At 48.6% G+C, this 20782-nt stretch overlaps 1 protein-coding gene across 1 annotated transcript in view; it reads right to left on the bottom strand.

Moving 5' to 3' along the window:
• LOC114586546 (sodium/glucose cotransporter 1-like) overlaps positions 1-20076 on the bottom strand; it is a 39003-nt gene extending 18927 nt beyond the window's left edge. The window contains exons 1-6 of the mRNA XM_028710154.2: positions 19940-20076; positions 16147-16839; positions 8364-8435; positions 2987-3091; positions 1548-1607; positions 1006-1110 (exon numbers count right to left, since the gene is read on the bottom strand). Of these exons, the coding sequence (XP_028565987.2) occupies positions 1006-1110; positions 1548-1607; positions 2987-3091; positions 8364-8435; positions 16147-16275 (471 nt within the window). The 5' untranslated portion in view covers positions 16276-16839; positions 19940-20076. The remainder of the gene's footprint in view (positions 1-1005; positions 1111-1547; positions 1608-2986; positions 3092-8363; positions 8436-16146; positions 16840-19939) is intronic.
• Positions 20077-20782: the final 706 nt, after the last annotated feature.

Raw genomic sequence — 20782 nt, 5'->3', positions numbered from 1 at the left:
AGCTTTAAATGGGTTTTTAATGTGTGCAGGCTGAATAACGCTTCATACAGCAAGCAGGAAGAGATGCCGTCAGGTTTTTAGCTCTTGATATGTTATTTCCCATGATGTGACTCTTCTGGCTTCACAGCAGCCTGTCCCAGCCTGGTGCCTTCAAGAAGCTTTTGGACTACAGATCCCAACAGCCCCAGTCCATACAACTATGAGAGCAGGGGCTGGTGGGATTTGTAGTCCAAAACATCAGACATGCCCTAGAGCCGATCTTCCAATGGGGAGCTTATAGGGCAACCAGAAGCAGAAACGGGTGTGTGTTTAACATTATATGATGTATATGTTGTTTTCCCTTCACACCTAGGGCTCACCCACTTCCTTTTGCACCACACTTTCCAGACACAGGTCCGTGCTTTAAAGCTTTGTGTCCCAGTGTGGTTTTTTCCTGGCACTTTCCCTGGAAAAACCCTCATTTTACTTCTGAATTGAAACAAATGCAATCCATAGAAAACACAATGACTGTTTGCTCTGGTAAAGGCAAAGGGACCCCTGACCATTAGGTCCAGTCGCGGACGACTCTGGGGTTGCGGCGCTCATCTCGCTTTATTGGCTGAGGGAGCCAGCGTACAGCTTCCGGGTCATGTGGCCAGCATGACTAAGCCGCTTCTGGCGAACCAGAGCAGCGCATGGAAACACCGTTTTCCTTCCTGCCAGAGTGGTACCTATTTATCTACTTGCACTTGACGTGCTTTGGAACTGCTAGGTTGGCAGGAGCAGGGACCGAGCAAAGGGAGCTCACCCCGTCGTGGGGATTCAAACCACTGACCTTCTGATCAGCAAGCCCTAGGCTCTGTGGTTTAACCCACAGCGCCACCTGCGTCTGATTCAGTTGTGAAATGCAGTTTTCCATGGGGAAAGCACTAGGACAACAACAAAAGCATCCTTGCACACAGAGCTTTAAAGGTAAAAATATAGTCTGGGCGAGGGAAAGGGTGCTGGATCCATGGTTCTACTTACTGAGATCTTAGTGAAGATGTACAGGAAGAGAGAGAGGACGGAAAGGTAGATTTGAATGCGCTTCCCCCCAAACCGTTTCCGCAGGTACTCTGGCATTGTCACCACCTGCAAGGAGGAGGAAGAAAAGGTCAGGCGTTTGGAGCAGCTAGAGGAAGCAGAAGAGCACTGGGGCAGGGGTACGTGGCCTGGCCAGGCCTGGCCCAGCCTCCCAGTAAATATGGAAGCTGGCAAAGGTGGGCCCTAGAAACTGTAGGTGCAAATCCCAGATGAGGAACTAGGCACAAAGCCATTACCCATGAAAAGGAAGCAGTGGCAGTTGGGGATGTGTGGATGAACGCACAAAAGGAGACCTGTCAATAATTACCCAGCAGCCCAGTGAGAGCTCCTTTTGCTGAGAATGCCGGGTGCTGCCAGGCAGATCTCCTGCAAACCCCTTCCCTCTTCCTTTAGCCTGGGCGTCCCACCCCCAATGATATACAGAAAATAAGACAAGCACAGGAGCCGCGGAGGAGGAAGCCAGATCGCCCGCGTTGTGGACTTACTCCGGCCTTGATGTAGATGGGGACAAACATCCAGCCCAGAATGACCACCATCACCAGAGCCTGGAACACACAGAAAGTTTTTGTTGATGCATTTGTTTATCCAAGTATTTACAGACTGTGCTTACACAGGAAATGTAGCAAAGTGGTACACAAGGTTTTTGCAGGAAAAGCATCAGCAGCATAGCCATAAAACCTGAGTGGTAATGGGCCAAAGTCCTGTCTGAGCAATGAACTTTTAAAAGGAACCTGAAGGAAAACAAGAATGACTCCAGCCAGATGACTTCTCGTGGCAAGGAGTTCCACAGGACAGGCCCTGCCACATTAAAGGCTCAGTCCCTAGTGAAGGCCACCCGAACCTCAGGAAGATTGGGGGACTGCCAGCGGTGCCCTTCAGAGGATCTCAGTGACTGTAGTGGGGAGTAAGGAATCAGGCAGTCCATAGGTCCTTTGGGCTCATGAAGTCCTAACAAAGGATCTTGAACTTTGTAGCAAATTGGCAGCCAGTGTAGCTCTCTCCTATGAGCTGTGTGGTGCTTGCAGGGGTGGGCCTTGCTAATACGGCACCTTGACACACACCCCAGATCTCGTGCCACCTTCCCAAAGCTGGTTAAGCGGGGCACTGGGCTTTGGAAAGGAGGTGTGAAGGCTCTGGGAGGGTCCTAGAACCCTCCCGTCTCCTTCCCAAAGCTGGGCAAGCACCAACCAGGCTTTAGGAAGGAGGGTGGGGGAATTTAGGACCCTTCCAAAGCAAACACTTACTAGGCATTGGGAAGGAGGTGGGGAGGTGCCCTCTTGGCTCGGTGCCCTGTGCGGGAGAACCAATCGCGCTGTGCTAAGTCCACCTCTGGGTGCTCGGCTGTCACATTCTGCCCTCATTGCCAACATCAGCCCCACAAAAAGTGCATCACAGTAAGCAAGGCTTGAGGTCTCCAATGCATGGACCACTCTGATCAGGCTACCCTGGTCCAGGAATGGTGGCATCAGGTGTAGCAGCCAAAGCCAGTGGAAATCTTTTCTAGCCACAGAGATCACTGGGGCCTCTAGTGATACAGATGGAGCGTTATCTTTTTGCCACTGAGGTTGGGTGCATCTTGGCAGGGAGACATCTTGCCACTGGGGAGCCTAGTTACGCCACACACACCTGATCAGGGCCTGATCTGGCTTCTCCAAAAACCAGGGATGATGACATGGCCCCTGAGGCGTTGTTGGATCACAGCTCCCATCACCCCAAGCCAGCATGGCATGTGCTCAAAAACATGGAATCCAGGAATGTGACAGGATTATCTTGCCCACCCACCTGAAGAGCAACACTTTTGATCAGCAGGTTTAAAAGAAAAAGAAAAAAAACATCCCCGGGCAAGAAGGGTTAAAAATGTGAAGGACCCAAAAATAAACTGGTAACTGCCATTTTCCAAAGCCACAGAATCAAAGGTACTTACGTTCCACTCGAAGCCTCCGATCGCGATCCCGGCGGCTGCCCCCGTCCCGGCCAGGCCTACAAAATGGCCGCTCCCAATGTTGCTGGCAAACAGAGAGGCACCAATCTGGAAGCAGAAAGGAGAGATGTCCTTTAGCCTGAGGGAGGAGGGTGGGCTGGGAGTCACCTAGGTATGGGGCAACAAAACCAGACCCTTCTAGTGCCCCCATTTTCCAGGGACAACCCTGGATATACAGAAGCCGTCCCGGTTTCCGATTTGATCCCCAAATGTCCCACTTTTCCTTAGGACGTCCCTATTTTCATTGGAGGGTATGGAGTTACGCGACCCCTGAGCCAAGGAGATAAGTAACTGCACAACCTTTAGAAGACAGCCCTGTATAGGGAAGTTTTTTTAATGTTTCATGTTTAATGTTTTTAATGTTTCATGCTTATATATATGTTGGAATCCGCCCAGAGTGGCTGGAGAGAACCCAGTCAGATGGGCAGAGTATAAATAATAAAATTATTACTACTATTATTATTATTTATTATGGAATAGGCCGTCCCTATTTTCATCGGAGAAATGTTGGAGGGTATGCAAAATCCCTTGCGGCTCCATATGACACATATCATAAACTTTTGTGGGTTGGAGCCTGGAGTTCCCCACATGGATTCCAGCAACACATCAGACATGATTGCAGCTAGATCTGAGTTTATGTGCATAGATCTGTTGCTTTTGCACCACCTTTGGACCTCAGCCTCACATCCCCAGAGGCAGAATTAGACTCAATGCCTAGCTCTCAACCAGGGCCAGCGGCCAGCCCAACTGTGAGACAGCGTGGCTCGAGCGCCGCAAGCGGTCTGTCAGGGCAGGCCCTGCATCTGAATACAAATGGACTACGGGAGCTCCAATGGTCCTGGGAGTTTGCCTCCTGCAGGCCTCGGTCCAGTATATCTGAAGGAGCATCTCCACTCCCATCGTTCTGCCTGGACACTGAGGTCCAGTGCCGAGGGCCTTCTGGCGGTTCCCTCACTGCGAGAAGCCAAGTTACAGGGAACCAGGCAGAGGGCCTTCTTGGTGGTGGCCCCCACCCTGTGGAACACCCTCCCACCAGATGTCAAAGAGAAGAACAACTACCAGACTTTTAGAAGACATCTGAAGGCAGCCCTGTTTCGGGAAGCTTTTAATGTTTGATGCATTGCTGTATTTTAATATTGTGTGGGAAGCCGCCCAGAGTGGCTGGGGAAACCCAGCCAGATGGGTGGGGTATAAATAATAAATAATAAATTATTATTATTATTATTATTTCCTCTCACAGCCTCACCACCCAGCGGACAAGCAATGGAAGCAGAGCTCCTGCCAACACCCATTTGGCGATTGTTCCTTGGTTGACCTAGACAGAGTTGCTTCTTTACAAGGCAGCTGTTGTCACCATTTTAAGAGCCAGCGTTCCTGTGAGGGCAAGTTGGCTTGCAACACTTTGCCTGCACTGTCCTGTCTGGCTTCATTCAGTGGGGGAGTTCCCCTCTCGTTTTAATCCGCAAAGTGTCTTGTTCTCCATCTTTTAGCCTCCAGGATAGGGAAGGGCAAGGGCAGCTTCTTCTCTCTCTCTCTCTCAGTTTCCCTTCAATTAATGATTAAGGCTAATGCCGGGTAATTAGGAACGCTTTCCCGGGAAAATGATTAACCACAATGGATTCCACGTCTCTGCAATTCTGCTTGGGACGGACTTCTAGCAGATGGATATCTCCATCGAAGAGAAGGCTGAGGCATTCAGACCCAACACGATAGCCTGGCATCTGCACAAAAGGGGAGCTTTTGCCATTTCTCAGACTTGCTCCCACACTTCCCTTAACCCAGAAGTTTTCACTCAAACCCAGAGGTTTGCGTCCGTGGCTCCCTTATAAATAATAATAATAATAATAATAATAATAATAATAATAATAATAATAATAATTTATTTATACCCCGCCCTTCCCGGTTCAGAAAACCAGGTTCAGGGCGGCTAACAACAAATTTAAAACAATTGATGCTACAAAGAAACAGCATAAAATACGGTATAAAACATGAATAACAATAAAATAAAAAACCAATTTAGGGGGGAAATCCATCCAATAAACATTAGATGATCACCAGGGCTAAATTAGTCCTATTTGGGCCAGCGAGGAGACCAGGGGAGAATTAGCTGTGGGATCCCAGAGCGGGTAATCTTCATAAAAAGGGGAGGGGGAGGGAAGGAAGGGGAATAAAAGATCAGGCTAAGTTCAAATTGAAAGCCAGGCAGAATAGTTCTGTCTTACAGGCGCTGCAGAAGGAAGTTAAATCCAGCAGGGCCCTGGTCTCATGGGACAGAGCATTCCACCAGGTTGGAACCATTACTGAGAAGGCCCTGGCCCTGGTAGAGGATAATCTGACTTCCTTAGGGCCTGGGACCTCTAAACTATGATTATTCATTGACCTTAAGGTCCTCTGTGGGGCATGCCAGGAGAGGCAGTCCTGTAAATACAAGGGCCCCTTGACCAACTACATCTTTCTGTGGCTCCCCTGTGGGGCTCAGGTGCCCAGTTATGTCACCCTTCACCTGCAGAGCTGGCAGCCCCTCACCCCCTTTTATGGACACCCTCCCTTGTGGAGGGTTCCCTCAGCCCCTTCTCCTCTCTCTCCTTTCCTCAGAAATCCTTGCTTGCTTGCTTACTTACTCCAATGCTGCCTCAGCTCCCAGCAACCAAGAACCCCTGGCTGGCCCCAGAGGCACCATTCGCCTGGAGAACTTGTAGCCAGGGCCGCTGCAACAAACAGCTGTGTGAGCCGCTGGAGGCAGAGACATGAGGGAGCATCAGAGGAGGAAGAGAAGGAAGGAGGGATGGAGGCTGGTGCTGCCCACAGAGCACCTCACCACCACTGAAGGCACCCCAGGGTGCCACAGTGGTTGAAAACCACTGCCTTAACACTATACAGTGGTACCTCAGGTTACATACGCTTCAGGTTACAGACTCCGCTAACCCAGAAATACAGTGGTACCTTGCATTAACTACTTAATTCGTTCCGGAGGTCCGTACTTTACCTGAAACTGTTCTTAACCTGAAGCACCACTTTAGCTAATGGGGCCTCCTGCTGCCGCCACGCCGCCAGAACACGATTTCTGTTCTCATCCTGAAGCAAAGTTCTTAACCTGAAGCACTATTTCTGGGTTAGCAGAGTCTGTAACCTGAAGCGTATGTAACCCGAGGTACCACTGTAGTACCTCGGGTTAAGAACTTTGCTTCAGGATGAGAACAGAAATCGGGCGGCGGTGGCACAGCGGCAGTGCCTGTTGAAACTAATTGATGTGATCGATCTAGGTCCCCTAATTTCAATGGGTCTACTCTGGAGTAACATCGGTTGGCTGCAACCCCTTGACCTTAACTTGTCCACTGATTTCATTGGGCCTGCTTGGAGTATTGACCCAGCGGGTACAAATCCACCGTGAAAAGTTGATTCTATCTTAAGCCTGCCAGAAATGAAACTATCAGGTTATCCTCATAATCTCTCTGGAGTTCCAAGTGTTAAGCCCATGAGATGCATCCCAGAAATGGTTTGCAAAAGACCTCCCATGCAGTGATGTATCTAAAAAAATATATTTAGGGGTACTCTCATTTTGACTTAAGAAAATTACCATTTTATAGTTCAAATCGGGGGAAATAAACACAGTACAGTGGTACTTCGGGTTACAGATGCTTCGGGTTACAGATGCTTCAGGTTACAGACTCCGCTAACCCAGAAATAGTGCCTCAGGTTAAGAACTTTGCTTCAGGATGAGAACAGAAATCGCACAGCAGCGGCTCAGCAGCAGCGGGAGGCCCCATTAGCTAAAGTGGTGCTTCAGGTTAAGAACAGTTTCAGGTTAAGAACGGACCTCCGGAACGAATTAAGTACTTAACCCGAGGTACCACTGTATTTTAAAAGAGCCAGCGTCACACAGGGGACAGAGTGAAGCCTTTGAGCCCCTCCAGACACCTCTTCTCGTTGTGCATTCAGGGCAGTTTTTGCACAAAACGGTGTTGGGGACATTTATGGTATATGTAATCCCGCTTTCAATACTGATTTGCACCTGCAGTAGTTTCTGGGAAGCCAGGCTGCTTCATTTGCAATTGGTGTACTGCTTGCTGAAATCCCATCCCTTTTCATGCTGCAAACATTCCAATTTATTTTTATTTTTATTTTGTCCAGCCTTTGTTGCACCATTGTACAAGAGGGCCCCTCTGGACAGAAATAATATCGAGCAGACACCGCAGAAAAACTAACATAGGAATGGTGTGTCGACAGGCCATCACGAATGCACCTCCACCCCCCGAATTCCCCCCCACTCATCCTTCTTTTAAAATGTGTCGCTCTTGTATTTGTATTGTATGAATCTGCCTGCTTTGCAGGTGCTGTTTTACACCAACGTATTCCGGACATAAGCCACTTAGAGCAACACACACACACACACACACACACACACACACACACAAACACATGATAAACCTGTTTTTCAGCAAACAAATAAGACTGATGAGACTTGGCCAAAAGTTGAGTGAGAAGAAAATATATATAAGATGTTTATTTCATCCCCCTTTCCTGCTCACACTGGCAAAGAATGAGCTGTTCCTTTTTCTACTTTGATCCTTAGATCTTTCCCCTCCAAGGGAGCATCAGGTAAGAAGGACAGCTTCTGCTTTCGGAAGGAACAAGCTCTTTCTCTTCACCTCACTGGGCACCTCACTGGAAGGTGAGTCATGCACCAGGCGACAGACCAGCCGCTGCCCTGCTCCTCCACAGTCTATCCTCAGGAGCCCTGGTGCCGTGAGGATGGGCAAAGGAGCAGAGAGAGTCTTGCCCCTCCACCGTCCACCAATAGTCAGCAGCAGCAAAGCTTTGCATAGGCAAACCTTTGCCAATCTGGTTTCTCCCTTCCCCACACTGCTTTGGACTGCAAAATTTCTGTTTCTCTTGGTTTCCTGTTTTCCCCCAGTCTCTTCTCCACATTTCCCTATCAGTTTGCTTTTTAAAAATCCTCATGAAAACTCACCAGCATTTTTGCGCAAATTTCTCCTAATGGCCAACATTTTGCCTAATCTACACATTTTTTGCAAAGCAATGTCCCCCTAATATACTTTTTCCATGTTCTTTTCGTGAACATATACCGTTCTATGCACGCTTTACCCAAGCAGGTGCAATTTTGTACACATTTACTTGTCTGGAGAACCGCATTGCAAAATTCAGAGGAGCGTCCCTTTCAGAGGATATGGTTCTCTGTTTCAGTCTGCAATTTGCAAAATCAGGAAGGGCAGATAGGGTAGATTCAGCCTGTGGTCCTCTTGGTGGAAAATGAAGGGGGCTGTTTTTCAGGGGAGTTGGCTCTTTAGACACAACTTACCGGCCACCAGACCATGCTCCGGCCTGCTAAGAAGAATCCCCCAACTGTCCCACGGTTTGTTGAATACATGGCCTAAGGAAGACAGAAGAGGAGATGCAATTAGAGTTACCAGCCATATAATAGAGCCTGACCACTATCTCCCCATGTATTGATAAGCTCATTACTGCAATGTGCTCTTTGTGGGGCTGCCCTTCAGGTTGTCTGGAAGTGGCAGATGCTGCAAAATGTGGCAGCTCACTGGGGCAGGATATCGCCAACACATTAACCTACTAAATTCAAGGTACTGGTTCTAGTGTATAAAGCCCAGGACAATGTGGGACCAGGATGCATGAAAGATCGTCTCACCCCTTACATATCCGATCGAGGCGAGGGCATCCTGCAGATACCATCTTATTGGGAGGTCTCTTCTGTACAATGTGCTTTGGAACTCTCTTCCCCATGAATATTAGACAGGCGCCTCCCCTGTTGTCTTTTTGGTGCCTGCCAAAGACTTTCCTCTTCCAATGAGCCTTTTAAGTGGAGATCTTTCCCAGTCCACCTCTATACAGTACTAGAATAGGCTTTAAGGTTTTTTTTAATTGTTTTCTCACGTATTGTTTTCTGCCCTGGGCTTCTGCTGAAGGAAAGTCAGGGTATAAATGTAATAAATTAATAATATATTGAAAAGGACATCTTGTCAAAGGATGATATCCAGTGAGTATCCAGTGAGATTCAGATCAGTGGGTTTAAGGAACCCTAATTCTAATTTAAATCCATTGATGTCAGTGAGCATCAAAACATTGACAAAACATTTCTTATTTTGTTTATGGACCACGTTTTCCTCCGAAGAGCTCATGGCTCTCCTCTTCCCCATCTTGTCCTCACAGCAACCCTGTGAGATAGGCTAGGCTGAAAGAGGCAGCGACAGGCCCAGAAAACATGACTGAGTGTGGATTTGAACCCGATTCCCAGGTCACAGTCCAACACTCTAACCCTTACACCACATTGGCTCCTATGTCGATTATGAGCTGTGTCCAATATTGGTGAGGCTCAGGGCATGCCTGTTGAAACTAATTGATGTGATCGATCTAGGTCCCCTAATTTCAATGGGTCTACTCTGGAGTAACATCGGTTGGCTGCAACCCCTTGACCTTAACTTGTCCACTGATTTCATTGGGCCTGCTTGGAGTATTGACCCAGCGGGTACAAATCCACCGTGAAAAGTTGATTCTATCTTAAGCCTGCCAGAAATGAAACTATCAGGTTATCCTCATAATCTCTCTGGAGTTCCAAGTGTTAAGCCCATGAGATGCATCCCAGAAATGGTTTGCAAAAGACCTCCCATGCAGTGATGTATCTAAAAAAATATATTTAGGGGTACTCTCATTTTGACTTAAGAAAATTACCATTTTATAGTTCAAATCGGGGGAAATAAACACAGTACAGTGGTACTTCGGGTTACAGATGCTTCGGGTTACAGATGCTTCAGGTTACAGACTCCGCTAACCCAGAAATAGTGCCTCAGGTTAAGAACTTTGCTTCAGGATGAGAACAGAAATCGCACAGCAGCGGCTCAGCAGCAGCGGGAGGCCCCATTAGCTAAAGTGGTGCTTCAGGTTAAGAACAGTTTCAGGTTAAGAATGGACCTCCGGAAAAATTAAGTTCTTAACCCGAGGTACCAGTGTACATGGAGAAAAGTACAAAGATTCACAAAATGTTTAGGAGTATGTGTACCCCTGCATCCCCCACCCCGGGAAAAAAGCACCGCTCCCATGAACAATGGAACAGAAATGTTGGGAGCAGGATTCGGAATGGAGTCAGATCCGGAAGGAGAAAGCCTGGCATGAAGTTATCCCTCTGATGCTACAACAAAAACAAAAAAACAAACTGGCATCCCCGAGCTGCTGTTTATTTAGCACCATCCCGGAAGCACTGCAGGCAGCTTAACAGCGATTATATTCATGTCCATTCGTGGCACAGATTTATTAGGCGCAATCAAGGCTCACCATTGTTTCGGTGGCAAACAGGCCTTTCGCCAAGCCTTTCCCAATGAAACCATGATGGGGGTAAATGAATGAGAACGTCGTCTGTGGGCAACGTGCCACCTGAGGCTTGTCCAGACTGGCAGTTCCTCCTGGCACCACCCTCCATGGCTGCCCAACCCAAATGTCATACAGAAATGCCGCTGGTTGGGGCAGAGGGCAATCGTCACCGGGGCCTGGTGGCGCTCCCTCCAAGTGCTTTGGACTACCGCTACCCTCAGCCAACACAGGTGTGCTCAGACCCAGCGCCGTTTGCCCATGCTGGCTGGGACTGGCGAGAGTTGTGGTCCAAAGAATCTGGAGGGCACCACCAGGCTGGCAGAGGTTGGCATAGCAGTCTCTCTGTTTACACCCACCATACACTATAGGGCATGGCATAGTCATAGAATTGAAGCGTTGGAAGGGGCCCATGGGTCATCTAGCCTAACCCCTTACAATGCATAGTCATATGGGCAGGGAAGGGGCTACTCCGGGAAGGCCACATTTTGCATCATTTTTAAAATAACAAATGTCATTTAATCTACATTATGGTACTTCCTACGGACCAGAGGTATGTTTATTGGATGGTAGCCTTGAAATGTCTCAAAACTCAGAGATCCACCAAGGAACACTGACGATCACCTAAACCAGGAGGTTTCCCAAACTTGGGTCTCCAGCTGTTTCTGGACTACAACTCCCATCATCCCTAGCTAGCAGGACCAGTGGTCAGGGATGATGGGAATTGTAGTCCAAAAGCAGCTGGAGACCCAAGTTTGGGAAACACCGGCATAAATGATGGTCATGGCTTCATACCCCCAAAGTGGAGAATTTGTAATACGTTCCATTTGAACTGAAACTGCTTTGAAATGTTCTTAATTGTAATTGTTTTTAGAATGCTTTCAGCGTTTCAGACTGTTTTTGCTTTTAAATAGTGTGTCTGCTTGGTGCCTTGGAAGTCTCTCTGGTAAGCTCTCTGTATGCTCTCTGGGCATACATTCTAGCAATAATTCAATCAATAATAATATTCGTTACAAACATGTGTGTGTGTGTGTGTGTGTGTGTGTGTGTGTGTGTGTGTGTTTATGCATCTACATCTTCATAAAATTCTTCAGGAGACTGTTGGCATTTGCCCATGCACATGGGAAAATGCCTTCAACAGATTCTGAGCAACTGGTCTACCTAGCCTGGCGCTCACTGTGGCTCTTTGGCATAGGGTGCCCTGCCCCACCTGGGCAGACCCGTAGCATGCCTTGAGCCCATCTCTCATTCTGCACTGCAAATGGCAGGCAAGAATCAGTGTTCACCTCCCGGAAAGAGAAAGCAACAAAGCAAAAGGACTATTTTTGCTGCTCCTCCTCCTCATACAATTGTGGCACGGCCGTTGTGTGTCCACAGAAACCAGCAAGGTAAAAAGGTAAAGGACCCCTGGATGGTTAAGTCCAGTCAAAGGCAACTATGGGGTTGTTACGCTCCTCTCACTTTCAGGCTGAGGGAGCTGGCGTTTGTCCACAGACAGTTTTCCGGGTCCTGTGGCCAGCAGGACTAAACCACTTCTGGCACAACGGAACACAGTGACAAAAGCTAGAGTGCGCAGAAACTCACCCCGTCTTGGGGATTTGAACCGCCGACCTTCTGATCAGCGGGCCCAAGAGGCTCAGTGGTTTAGACCACAGCACCACAAGCGTCCTAGAAACCAGCAAACACAACGCAGTACACACCCAAATAAATCACTAGCCTGTGCAACAGCTGGATCCGAGTTCTGAAATGTGGCTTTCCACCTCAGAAGCAGCTACCTCCTGTGGAGAGCCCCGCTTTCTCTTCATTTTAAAAAGAGCAAGCATGCCTCTAGACCTCATGGTTTCTGGAAGAGAGAGAAAAGGCAAGCCATTCCCCTTGCAAGAGCAATGGGATTTTCTAGCACTCCGTATTTCCTGGTGATATATATATAACTTGACCCGCATGTTCTGCCCGTTCCTGCTTTGGAATGTAAGAAACCTACTCTCACACTGGCATCTGCATAACTAGGTAGATGTTAAGTGTGGCGTGGGGACAGCCAGGGCAAGGGAAGAGGGATCCTAGCTTCCTGGTACAATGAGACTCTCTTTGACCTCAGACAAAATCAAGCCAGCAAGCAGTCTTGCCTTGCAATTTTCTCAGTGGTTTTGTATTCAAAACCCTCCTCACGCTCTTAGCCCATCCCTCCTGACACCTGCCCGTCTTCCTTAAGAGCAGCCTTGCCCAGATGCTTTGAAAAACAACTCCCATCAGCCCCAGCCTGGATAGCCGTGGGATGCTAAGGCTGATGGGAATTGTAGTCCAAAACATCCAGACTGGAGAAGGCTGCTTCAGAGAGGGGAGTCCTGGGCTCTTCGAGGGCCTTCTGGACTTCTGCACAGCTCTGAAGGAGTTCAGGCAGTGCAAGGACCCTGGGAGTCATTGCCACACACTGCCAGAATCAGACACCCTGACCTGCCCCACCCAGGTCCTGGGGAGCCAGTCATCAAGTCGGCTTGGCTCCTGCACCTCCTTCCACTGGTTCTGCTTCTGAAACTTTAAGGGTTGCCCATCAGACAGACGTTTCACAGGTGAAGCTCTTTTCATTTCTCTACAGCCCAGGAAAGGCACCACCTGGTGCATTATTACACAGCTGCTCTGGGAATTTTTCAGTGCAAGGGTTATTATTAATTTGCAATATTATTAATTTTCAGTGCAATATTATTATTAATTTGCAAGTCATAAGAATGAAAGGTTTTCTGTGCGTCGGGCAAGGAGAAAAGTGGTAAAACCTTCTGCCAGGCACAAGAGCAGAGGCAGGAAAAGAGTTGGCAACCCTACTTTGAGAGGCAGTGCAGTTAAAGTGCTGCACTAAGACCAGGGAGAGAACAGGGTTCAAATCCCCTCTTGGCCGTGAAGCTCACTGGCCAGCCACTGCCTCTCAGCCTAACCTACTTCACAGGATGTTGTGAGGATAAAAGGAGGAATGTCCTTGGGGAAATAATGGCCCCCCACTGCAAATAACAGTCAGGAACTGGTCCTCCCATCCCCTGCAAAAAAAAAGGGAATTTGCCCAGTCCTTGAAAGCTTGCTATACACCATTCATCAACATTACAAATGAGTATCAGTTTAATACCACCAGCAAAGAATCCGGATAATTTTAGTCTGGGAAGGTGATGTCAACTCTCTGCTCATCGTTCTCCCTGAACTACAGCTCTCTGGGGAGAGGGAGCGGCTGTTCAAATACATTAATTGATTGCAAAGTTATACATCTGTTCTGTTTAAGCCCATAACGCTAGCTTCCATTTGTCATCCACACACGCCGTGAATAGGTAATCAAGGTGAGTGTCGCCGCTGAACATGTGCAGAGTGCCTGTTGTATCTCTGCTAAAATAGCCGCAAGCACTGGGGATAAGGAGCCTGCAATAAGGAATCAGCAGCAGCACCCTTTGTGGCAAAAATCAAGCTGTTCCCCTTCTTGTCACTCTTTCTGCTGCCATAAAAAATCTCATCTAGTCACCTTTCCCCCCACCCTGGCCATGACACCTCTCAGCCATCCTGAAGCACTCAAATCTAGGTGGCAGACACGCTTCCATTTGCCCTGGCTAGGGAAAACTTTGAATGGGTTCAGCTGAGCTACCCAAGCCCAAGCGCAGGCACTGCCAGGGAGCTACCGCTGCGTGCTGCAGTCTCTGGAGGGCAGCAAAGGTATCAGGGGACCTCTTTGTGCAGAACCTTGGGACAGATCACACTTGCTGCTTCTCCCTCGGGTGCAGATTCCAAACGGCCAGAAAGTTTAAAAATGCTGCACACCCACAGCCTTCCTGGGAGCTCTGGCCAGGCCAGGCTGCTCTCTTCCATCACCCCAAACAACATCGCTCTATCGAGCGGCGACTGATGTATCCCTTTGGACTGCTAGGGCACAGGAGACTGCCAGCAGAAGCCAAAGCCAGCTCCTTCTTGTCTTACCCCATTCTCTTCCTAAGCTGAAGGGTGAAGCAATAAAACTGCTAGCACATTTACAAAGCTAAGCTGAGTCTGGTATGGTTTCAAACTGCGTGTTGGGATTTCTGCATTGCAGGGGTTGGACTAGATGACCCTTGGGGTCCCTTCCAACTCTACAATTCTAGGATTCCTCCTCCTCCTCCCTCCTCTACAAAGGGCAACTCTGAGACTGAGGCTGAGGAAGAGGAGGAAACTGACAGGCTGTAGCCTGGGTGTAAGGAAGGAGGCAGGCAGTTCTGGGGGTGGGGGGGCGGCTGGCTAAGGACAGGAGGAGGCTAGTGGGGCAGTGCCCCATCTGGGAAGAAGAAAAGGCTGCTGGGTCAGGCCAGCATCCTGTTCTCACAGTGACCAGCCAGGTGCCAATGTGAGAGGCAGTGTGGTGTAGTGGTTAGAGTGTCAGACTAGGAGCTGGGAAACCAGAGTTCAAATCTTCCCATTCAGCCGTGAGGCTCACTGAGTGTGACCTTGGGGGCCGGTCGCAGCCTCTCAGTCTAACCTGCCAACCAGGGGACTGAATGGGGGAAGAATCATACATGCCACCTACTGCTCCTTGGAGAAGAAGGTGGGATTTAAATGCAATAAACAAGTGTCTCTGGAAAGCCCAAAAGCAGGGCCTGAGAACAGGAGCCCTCTCCTCTCCCGTGGCTTCCAGCGGCTGGCATTGCCGCTTCTGACCAGCCTCCCTTGCCTGCATCTGTTCCTATCGCTGTCCTCAGCCTCCCATCTCACCCTCCCTGCTCTTTCCTGAGGCCTCTCTCAGACATTTTGGCCCTGAGCCACTTTCTGGTGGCTCCGTTTCCTTCATCCCCGCCTCGGGCAACCCTGACCTCTTGCCCTGTGAGGAAGGGGTGAACCCTACAAGCAGGGAGAGGAGATTTCATACACACACCAAGCAGAGACTTGTTTTTTTAACTTATCAGGTTTGCTCCAGTAAAGGGAAATCTGGATTAAATAGATGTGAAACACAGGCTGGTATTCTGAGGTTGATGTAGACCAGGGGTCAGCAAACTTTTTCAGCAGGGGGCTGTCGCTCAGACCTTGTGGGGGCCCGGACTATATTTTGAAAAAAAAATAATGAACAAATTCCTATGCCCCACAAATAACCCAGAGATGCATTTTAAATAAAAGCACACATTCTACTCATGTAAAAACACCGGGCAGGCCCCACAAATAACCCAGAGATGCATTTTAAATAAAAGGACACATTCTACTCATGAAAAAACACACTGATTCCCGGACCGTCCACTGGCCGGATTGAGAAGGTGATTGGGCCGGATCCGTAATAAACTCCATAATAAACACCCTTCCGGAATCACCTGCCAGGAATGCAAGGTGGCAACCTTAAAGCACCTTTAATTTTACATGTCAAATCCACCCCTCCATAAAAACAAAACAAAAAAGCAATTTCTTGCCACCTTCCACTTTCTGCCCCAGAGATTCCTGGTGTCCAGCAACGATGCTGGTGGCACTACACCTGTGTGGCGTCGTGGTTAGAGTGTCAGACTAGGACCTGGGAGACCAGGGTTCGAATCCCCACTTAGCCATGAAGCCGACTTTGACACTGCCTCTCGGCCTAACCTCCCTCACAGGGTTGCTGTGAGGACAAAATGAGGAGGGGGAGAGCCGTGGGACACCCTCTTGAGCTCCTTGGAGGAAAAGGTGGCATATAATTGCAAATGCAGTAGAAATTCAGGAGGTTGTGGGCTCTCCTTCCTCTGCGGTCTCTTAAGCAAGAGGTCGGATGACCAAATAAAACGCACACGAGAAAAGTCAAGGAGACCTACCCATATTCCCACCGCCAGCACTATCAAGAAGTAAAGGACAATGACAGAGATGTCTGCAGGGTTGTTGATGGCCAGCCCCTCCTCTGGGGCTGCCGTGGTCATGGCCGCGGTTGTCGGTGTGGTTGCCATCCTGCCGCTTTGGGTGCCTCTTGCCCTTCTCTTGCTCTCGGCTTTATATCGCCTGGCAGCGCCGCCAAGTTAATGATAAGCTTGCGTGGGTCTCCCTGGGCTTCCACGATGTCTAATGTGTAACCGAGATCTCTGCTCCCTCTCTCCTTGGGATGCCTGAAGTCCTCCTAACAGGCGTGGCTCCGTCCTGGCATGATCACCAAGGGTGGCTGCTTCTCTCCTCTCTGAAGGCTGCCAGGAGCAAGCCCTGTCTTCCTGGGTCCTGCAGCAAGAGGTACTTAAGGCTTTTGTAGCCCTGGAGCAGGTGGTTTGGCAGGAGGCAGCGGAAGAAGGAGGGGTTTGACTCCAGCCCTGCTCAAGGAACCCAGAGCCCAGCCTGAAGCGGTTCTTCCAGACTGGCTGGTCCAACCCTGGTGCAGAAGCGCCCACTAATCGCCCAGAATTTGGGAGAGGGGGAGAAGGAGGGCTGTGAGCTTCGGGGACACCCCAGGAAGTTAGGAGTGGCATTCCTGCTGCGACGTGTTGTCAGCCTTCATGGCTCCCAGCTGGAGGAGAGACTAGACCCTGGCACCACCCAAGGGAAGCAGAAAAAGAAGAGGAAGACATGTTAATTGATTCTTCTAAGGAGATGGAGAGAGGCACAGAGTGCAACACTTACAAAGTGGGAAGGAGTCAGAGCATCTGCTTGGCATGCAGAAGGTGCCAAGGTCAACTCCTGACATCTCCAGGTAGGGCTGGGGGGAAACTCCCTGCCTGGACCCTGGACAGGTGCTGCCTGCCAGTTAGCATAGACAACGCTGAGTTAGATGGACCAATTGTGTGGCTCAGTATTGTCAAGGGCCTTAGCTCAATGGCTAAGCATCTGCTTGGCATGTGGAAGGTCACAGGTTCAATCCCCAATGGCCTCTCCAGGTAAGGCAAGGAGAGACTCCCTACCAGAAACCCTAAATTCTGCCCAATGGTGCAGACAATGCTGAACTAGATGGACCAATTGTGTGACTTAGCATGTCCTTCGCCAACTTGGAAAAACTTTTGACGTCCCCATTTTGCCCTGCCCTGTTCCTTGAACTCCAGACAAAACCCCCAAACTGATTCTTCTCAAAAGTCTGAGATAGGAGAGGGGTAAAGTTTGCCAATAAACCACAAGATAGGTACACAAATGCTCCCATGATTTGTGGCGGCATGAAAAGTCTTAAATGGGAAGGAAGACCCAAGAGTTGTGCCCCAGAATCCTCTGCGGCCCTTGCAAGGGATCATGGGAGCCACATCTTAGATGCAACACATGGCAGGAGGAGAGTCAAAGGTCTGTGGCTCTACAGTGGGCTTTGAAACAATTCCTAGGAAATAATCCATTAAAAAACCCATGCTACTGCTGTGTCCACACTCTCATCTACTGTGCACTAACTCCCACTAATCCAAATCTGTTGTTTATTCAGAAATTCTGTGCGTTGATGCATTTACTCCCCAAACCAGCTTCAATCCGAACTGAGAAAAACAACAGCCTTGATGTGTTTTAAGAATGTCTTGTACACGAAGCCCACATGCAAACGAATTGAAATGGTTGTGACGTATCTAATAGATTATGTCTGTTTTAAAGGAGACACTTTCCAGAAATGTGAAATTGAAAGGGGTGAGGAGAACTGCGGTGGTTGTTTTTCTTAATAAAAAGAATTACGGAAATAAATCCTTCAATGACTCACTTGCCAGGGAGGTGACTTTGTTGTGCAGATTTATGAATTGGAAAGAAAACGTGTCTAGCTTCTATTGCACAGGCTTTTTCTCCTCCCTGCTAGTTTTGGGGAAAAGTTTTCCCCATTCTTTTGGATGTTCTTACCAAAGACTGCTTACCTTGGCCAGGGTACATTTGAGCTGGCAGCTGAACAGGGAAGCAGCTGGATTAACAACAGAATGCCAAATGCAGAAAAATTCACCCCACTTCACCAAGACTGTAATCCCAAACACATGAGCAATAAGTGCCTCTCAGCACACCCTCACGTCTGAGTAAATATGCGCAGGATGGTGCTTTGAGATGGTGTTTGCTTGTGGTATGCACTCTGCACAAGAACCTTGTTTTAAAGCGCCCAGCTTTCCCCAAGGAATTCCCCGCAGAACTACATTTCCCAGCACACTTTGCAAACTACAGTTCCCGGGATTCGCTTTTAATGTATGGTGTATTGGTAGGGTTGGCCCTACCCTTAAAGGTAAAGGGTAAAGGGACCCCTGTCCGTTAGGTCCAGTCGTGACCAACTCTGGGGTTGCGGCGCTCATCTCGCTTTATTGGCCGAGGGAGCCGGCGTACAGCTTCCGGGTCATGTGGCCAGCATGACTAAGCTGCTTCTGGCGAACCAGAGCAGCTCACAGAAACACCGTTTCCCTTCCCGCCGGAGCGCTACCTATTTATCTACTTGCACTTTGACGTGCTTTTGAACTGCTAGGTTGGCAGGAGCAGGGATTGAGCAACGGGAACTCACCCCGTCACCGGGATTTGAACTGCCAACCTTCTGATCAGCAAGTCCTAGGCTCTGTGGTTTAACCCACAGCGCCACCCACATCCCGGCCCTACCCTTAGGGAGGTGTGAAAGCCCCCTCAGACAGCTGATTTGGGGTAGAAAGCGAATCACCAGTCACTTAATGCATAATTATTGCATTAACTGAATTTTTTATTACTGCATTTTTACTGCCAGGGAGTGGGATGGGCCCTTGTGGAATAATTTTCTCTGATGGCAAAATAACTAGACTGACCCTGGGTACTGTGGCACCTTGATTTGGGGCTGGGCTGGGAGGGGCACTGTTTGATGCTTTGCTTCAAAATGCCAGCCCCGTTCATTTTGTTCATCCACACCACCCAAAAGACAGGGGGTTTGGTTTTTTTGTTTACATCCAATAGTCTTCCACTGGAACAAGGGTTGCCAACTTTTTTTCTTGACAGGGCTCCAGTGCCTTTAAAAGGCTGCAGAGCAGGGAAAGATCAAGCCAGTGAAGCTTCTCCCACCACTGAATCTAACTCCATGCCTGATAGAATGTCTTCTGCTGGCTTAATGGTACAGCTGCCAAAGGCACAAGAAAAACAGTTGGCAACCCTGTTGTTGTTTAGTTGTCTCCAACTCTTCGTGACCCCATGGACCAGAGCACGCCCACTCCTGTCTTCTACTGTCTCCCGCAGTTTGGTCAAACTCATGCTGGTAGCTTCGAGAGCACTGTCCAACCATCTCGTCCTCTGTTGTCCCCTTCTCCTTGTGCGCTCCATCTTTCCCAACATCAGGGTCTCTTCCAGGGAGTTTTCTCTTCTCATGAGGTGGCCAAAGTATCGGAGCCTCAGCTGGACATGCAGACAACATTGGATGAGAATGTTTATTTTCACATCTCCTTAGCTGCAGATTGCTGCAGTCATTGGGGTGCTTTTTCTGCTTTGTTTTATTTTGTTTTTTGAGAAGCTGCTGTTAAAGATACAAGTGCAGTCTGGCCTGGGTTTTCCTGGCCATTGGTCAACAAATACCATTACAATACGGTCTAGGTACCAACACATTCCTGACATTAAGATTCCTTTATCTCTTTGAAGGGTCAGATTAAAATTGATTGTTTTACCTCTCTGGACAAATCCACAAAACCAAAGCTTTCCACTCCTACCACAAAACTAACATTTGGTGTGGAAGGATTTACTGACCTGCTGATCTTTCAAGTTGACACTTCCTTTTAAAATCGTGATTAAGGCTCACAGACTTGGAGCCTGCAGAGTCTCGCTGGCTAAATTGGCCACCGATGGCTCAATCTGTTGTCACCTCACAGGAAGCAACTGGAGGACCCCCAAGGCCTGAGAGTGGGAAGAATGTTTCCAGGATGCTGTGATTCTGCCCTCCAAGAGAGATAGACAGCCAATCAGGGAGCAGCTGGAAGCTCTGGGTGTTTGGGGTGACAGTTAGAGGCAGTTGGTCAGAGAACAGGAAGTGAAGGCTGTGCATGGACAGGATACTGCCAAGCCATCCCCCCCCCCGGGGGGGTGCCTCTTTGCCACTGCTATGGATGCAGAGAGCAGCTGGTTTGGAACTTGGATAGAGGAGGCCAGACTCTCCAAGTGTCTCTATTTTCCAGGGACATCCCTGATTTAGAGAAGTCGTCCCAGTTTCTGATTTGATCCCGGAACGTCCCGCTTTTCCTTAGGATGTCCCTATTTTCATTAGATAGATATTGGAGGGTATGTTAGGAATGCCCTATTTTCATTGGAGAAATGTTGGAGGGTAATTATTTGAAGAGCAACTGTAATCAACAAATTACCGTATGTTAGTAGGACTACAGGAAGTTTTGTAAGGAGAAATATATGAAATATTGCAAAATAGAGAAAGGAGAGAGATTTTAGTTAGGAAATTTAAAGGTAATAGTGAAAGTAAGAAATGTATATTAAGTGAATAGATTGGAAAGTTTTCAGACGTGATTGATGGAAGTCCAAAAAATTGTATAAGATGTAAAAGTATGTTTAATTAGTTGAAAATGGTATGTTAAAAACTAATAA

This window comes from Podarcis muralis, chromosome 16 (genome assembly GCF_964188315.1).
Source record: "Podarcis muralis chromosome 16, rPodMur119.hap1.1, whole genome shotgun sequence".
In the NCBI taxonomy this organism is placed as follows: Eukaryota; Metazoa; Chordata; class Lepidosauria; order Squamata; family Lacertidae; genus Podarcis; species Podarcis muralis.
The sequence above is the reverse complement of the archived record's forward strand: the minus strand, read 5'-3'. Positions and strand labels throughout refer to the sequence as shown.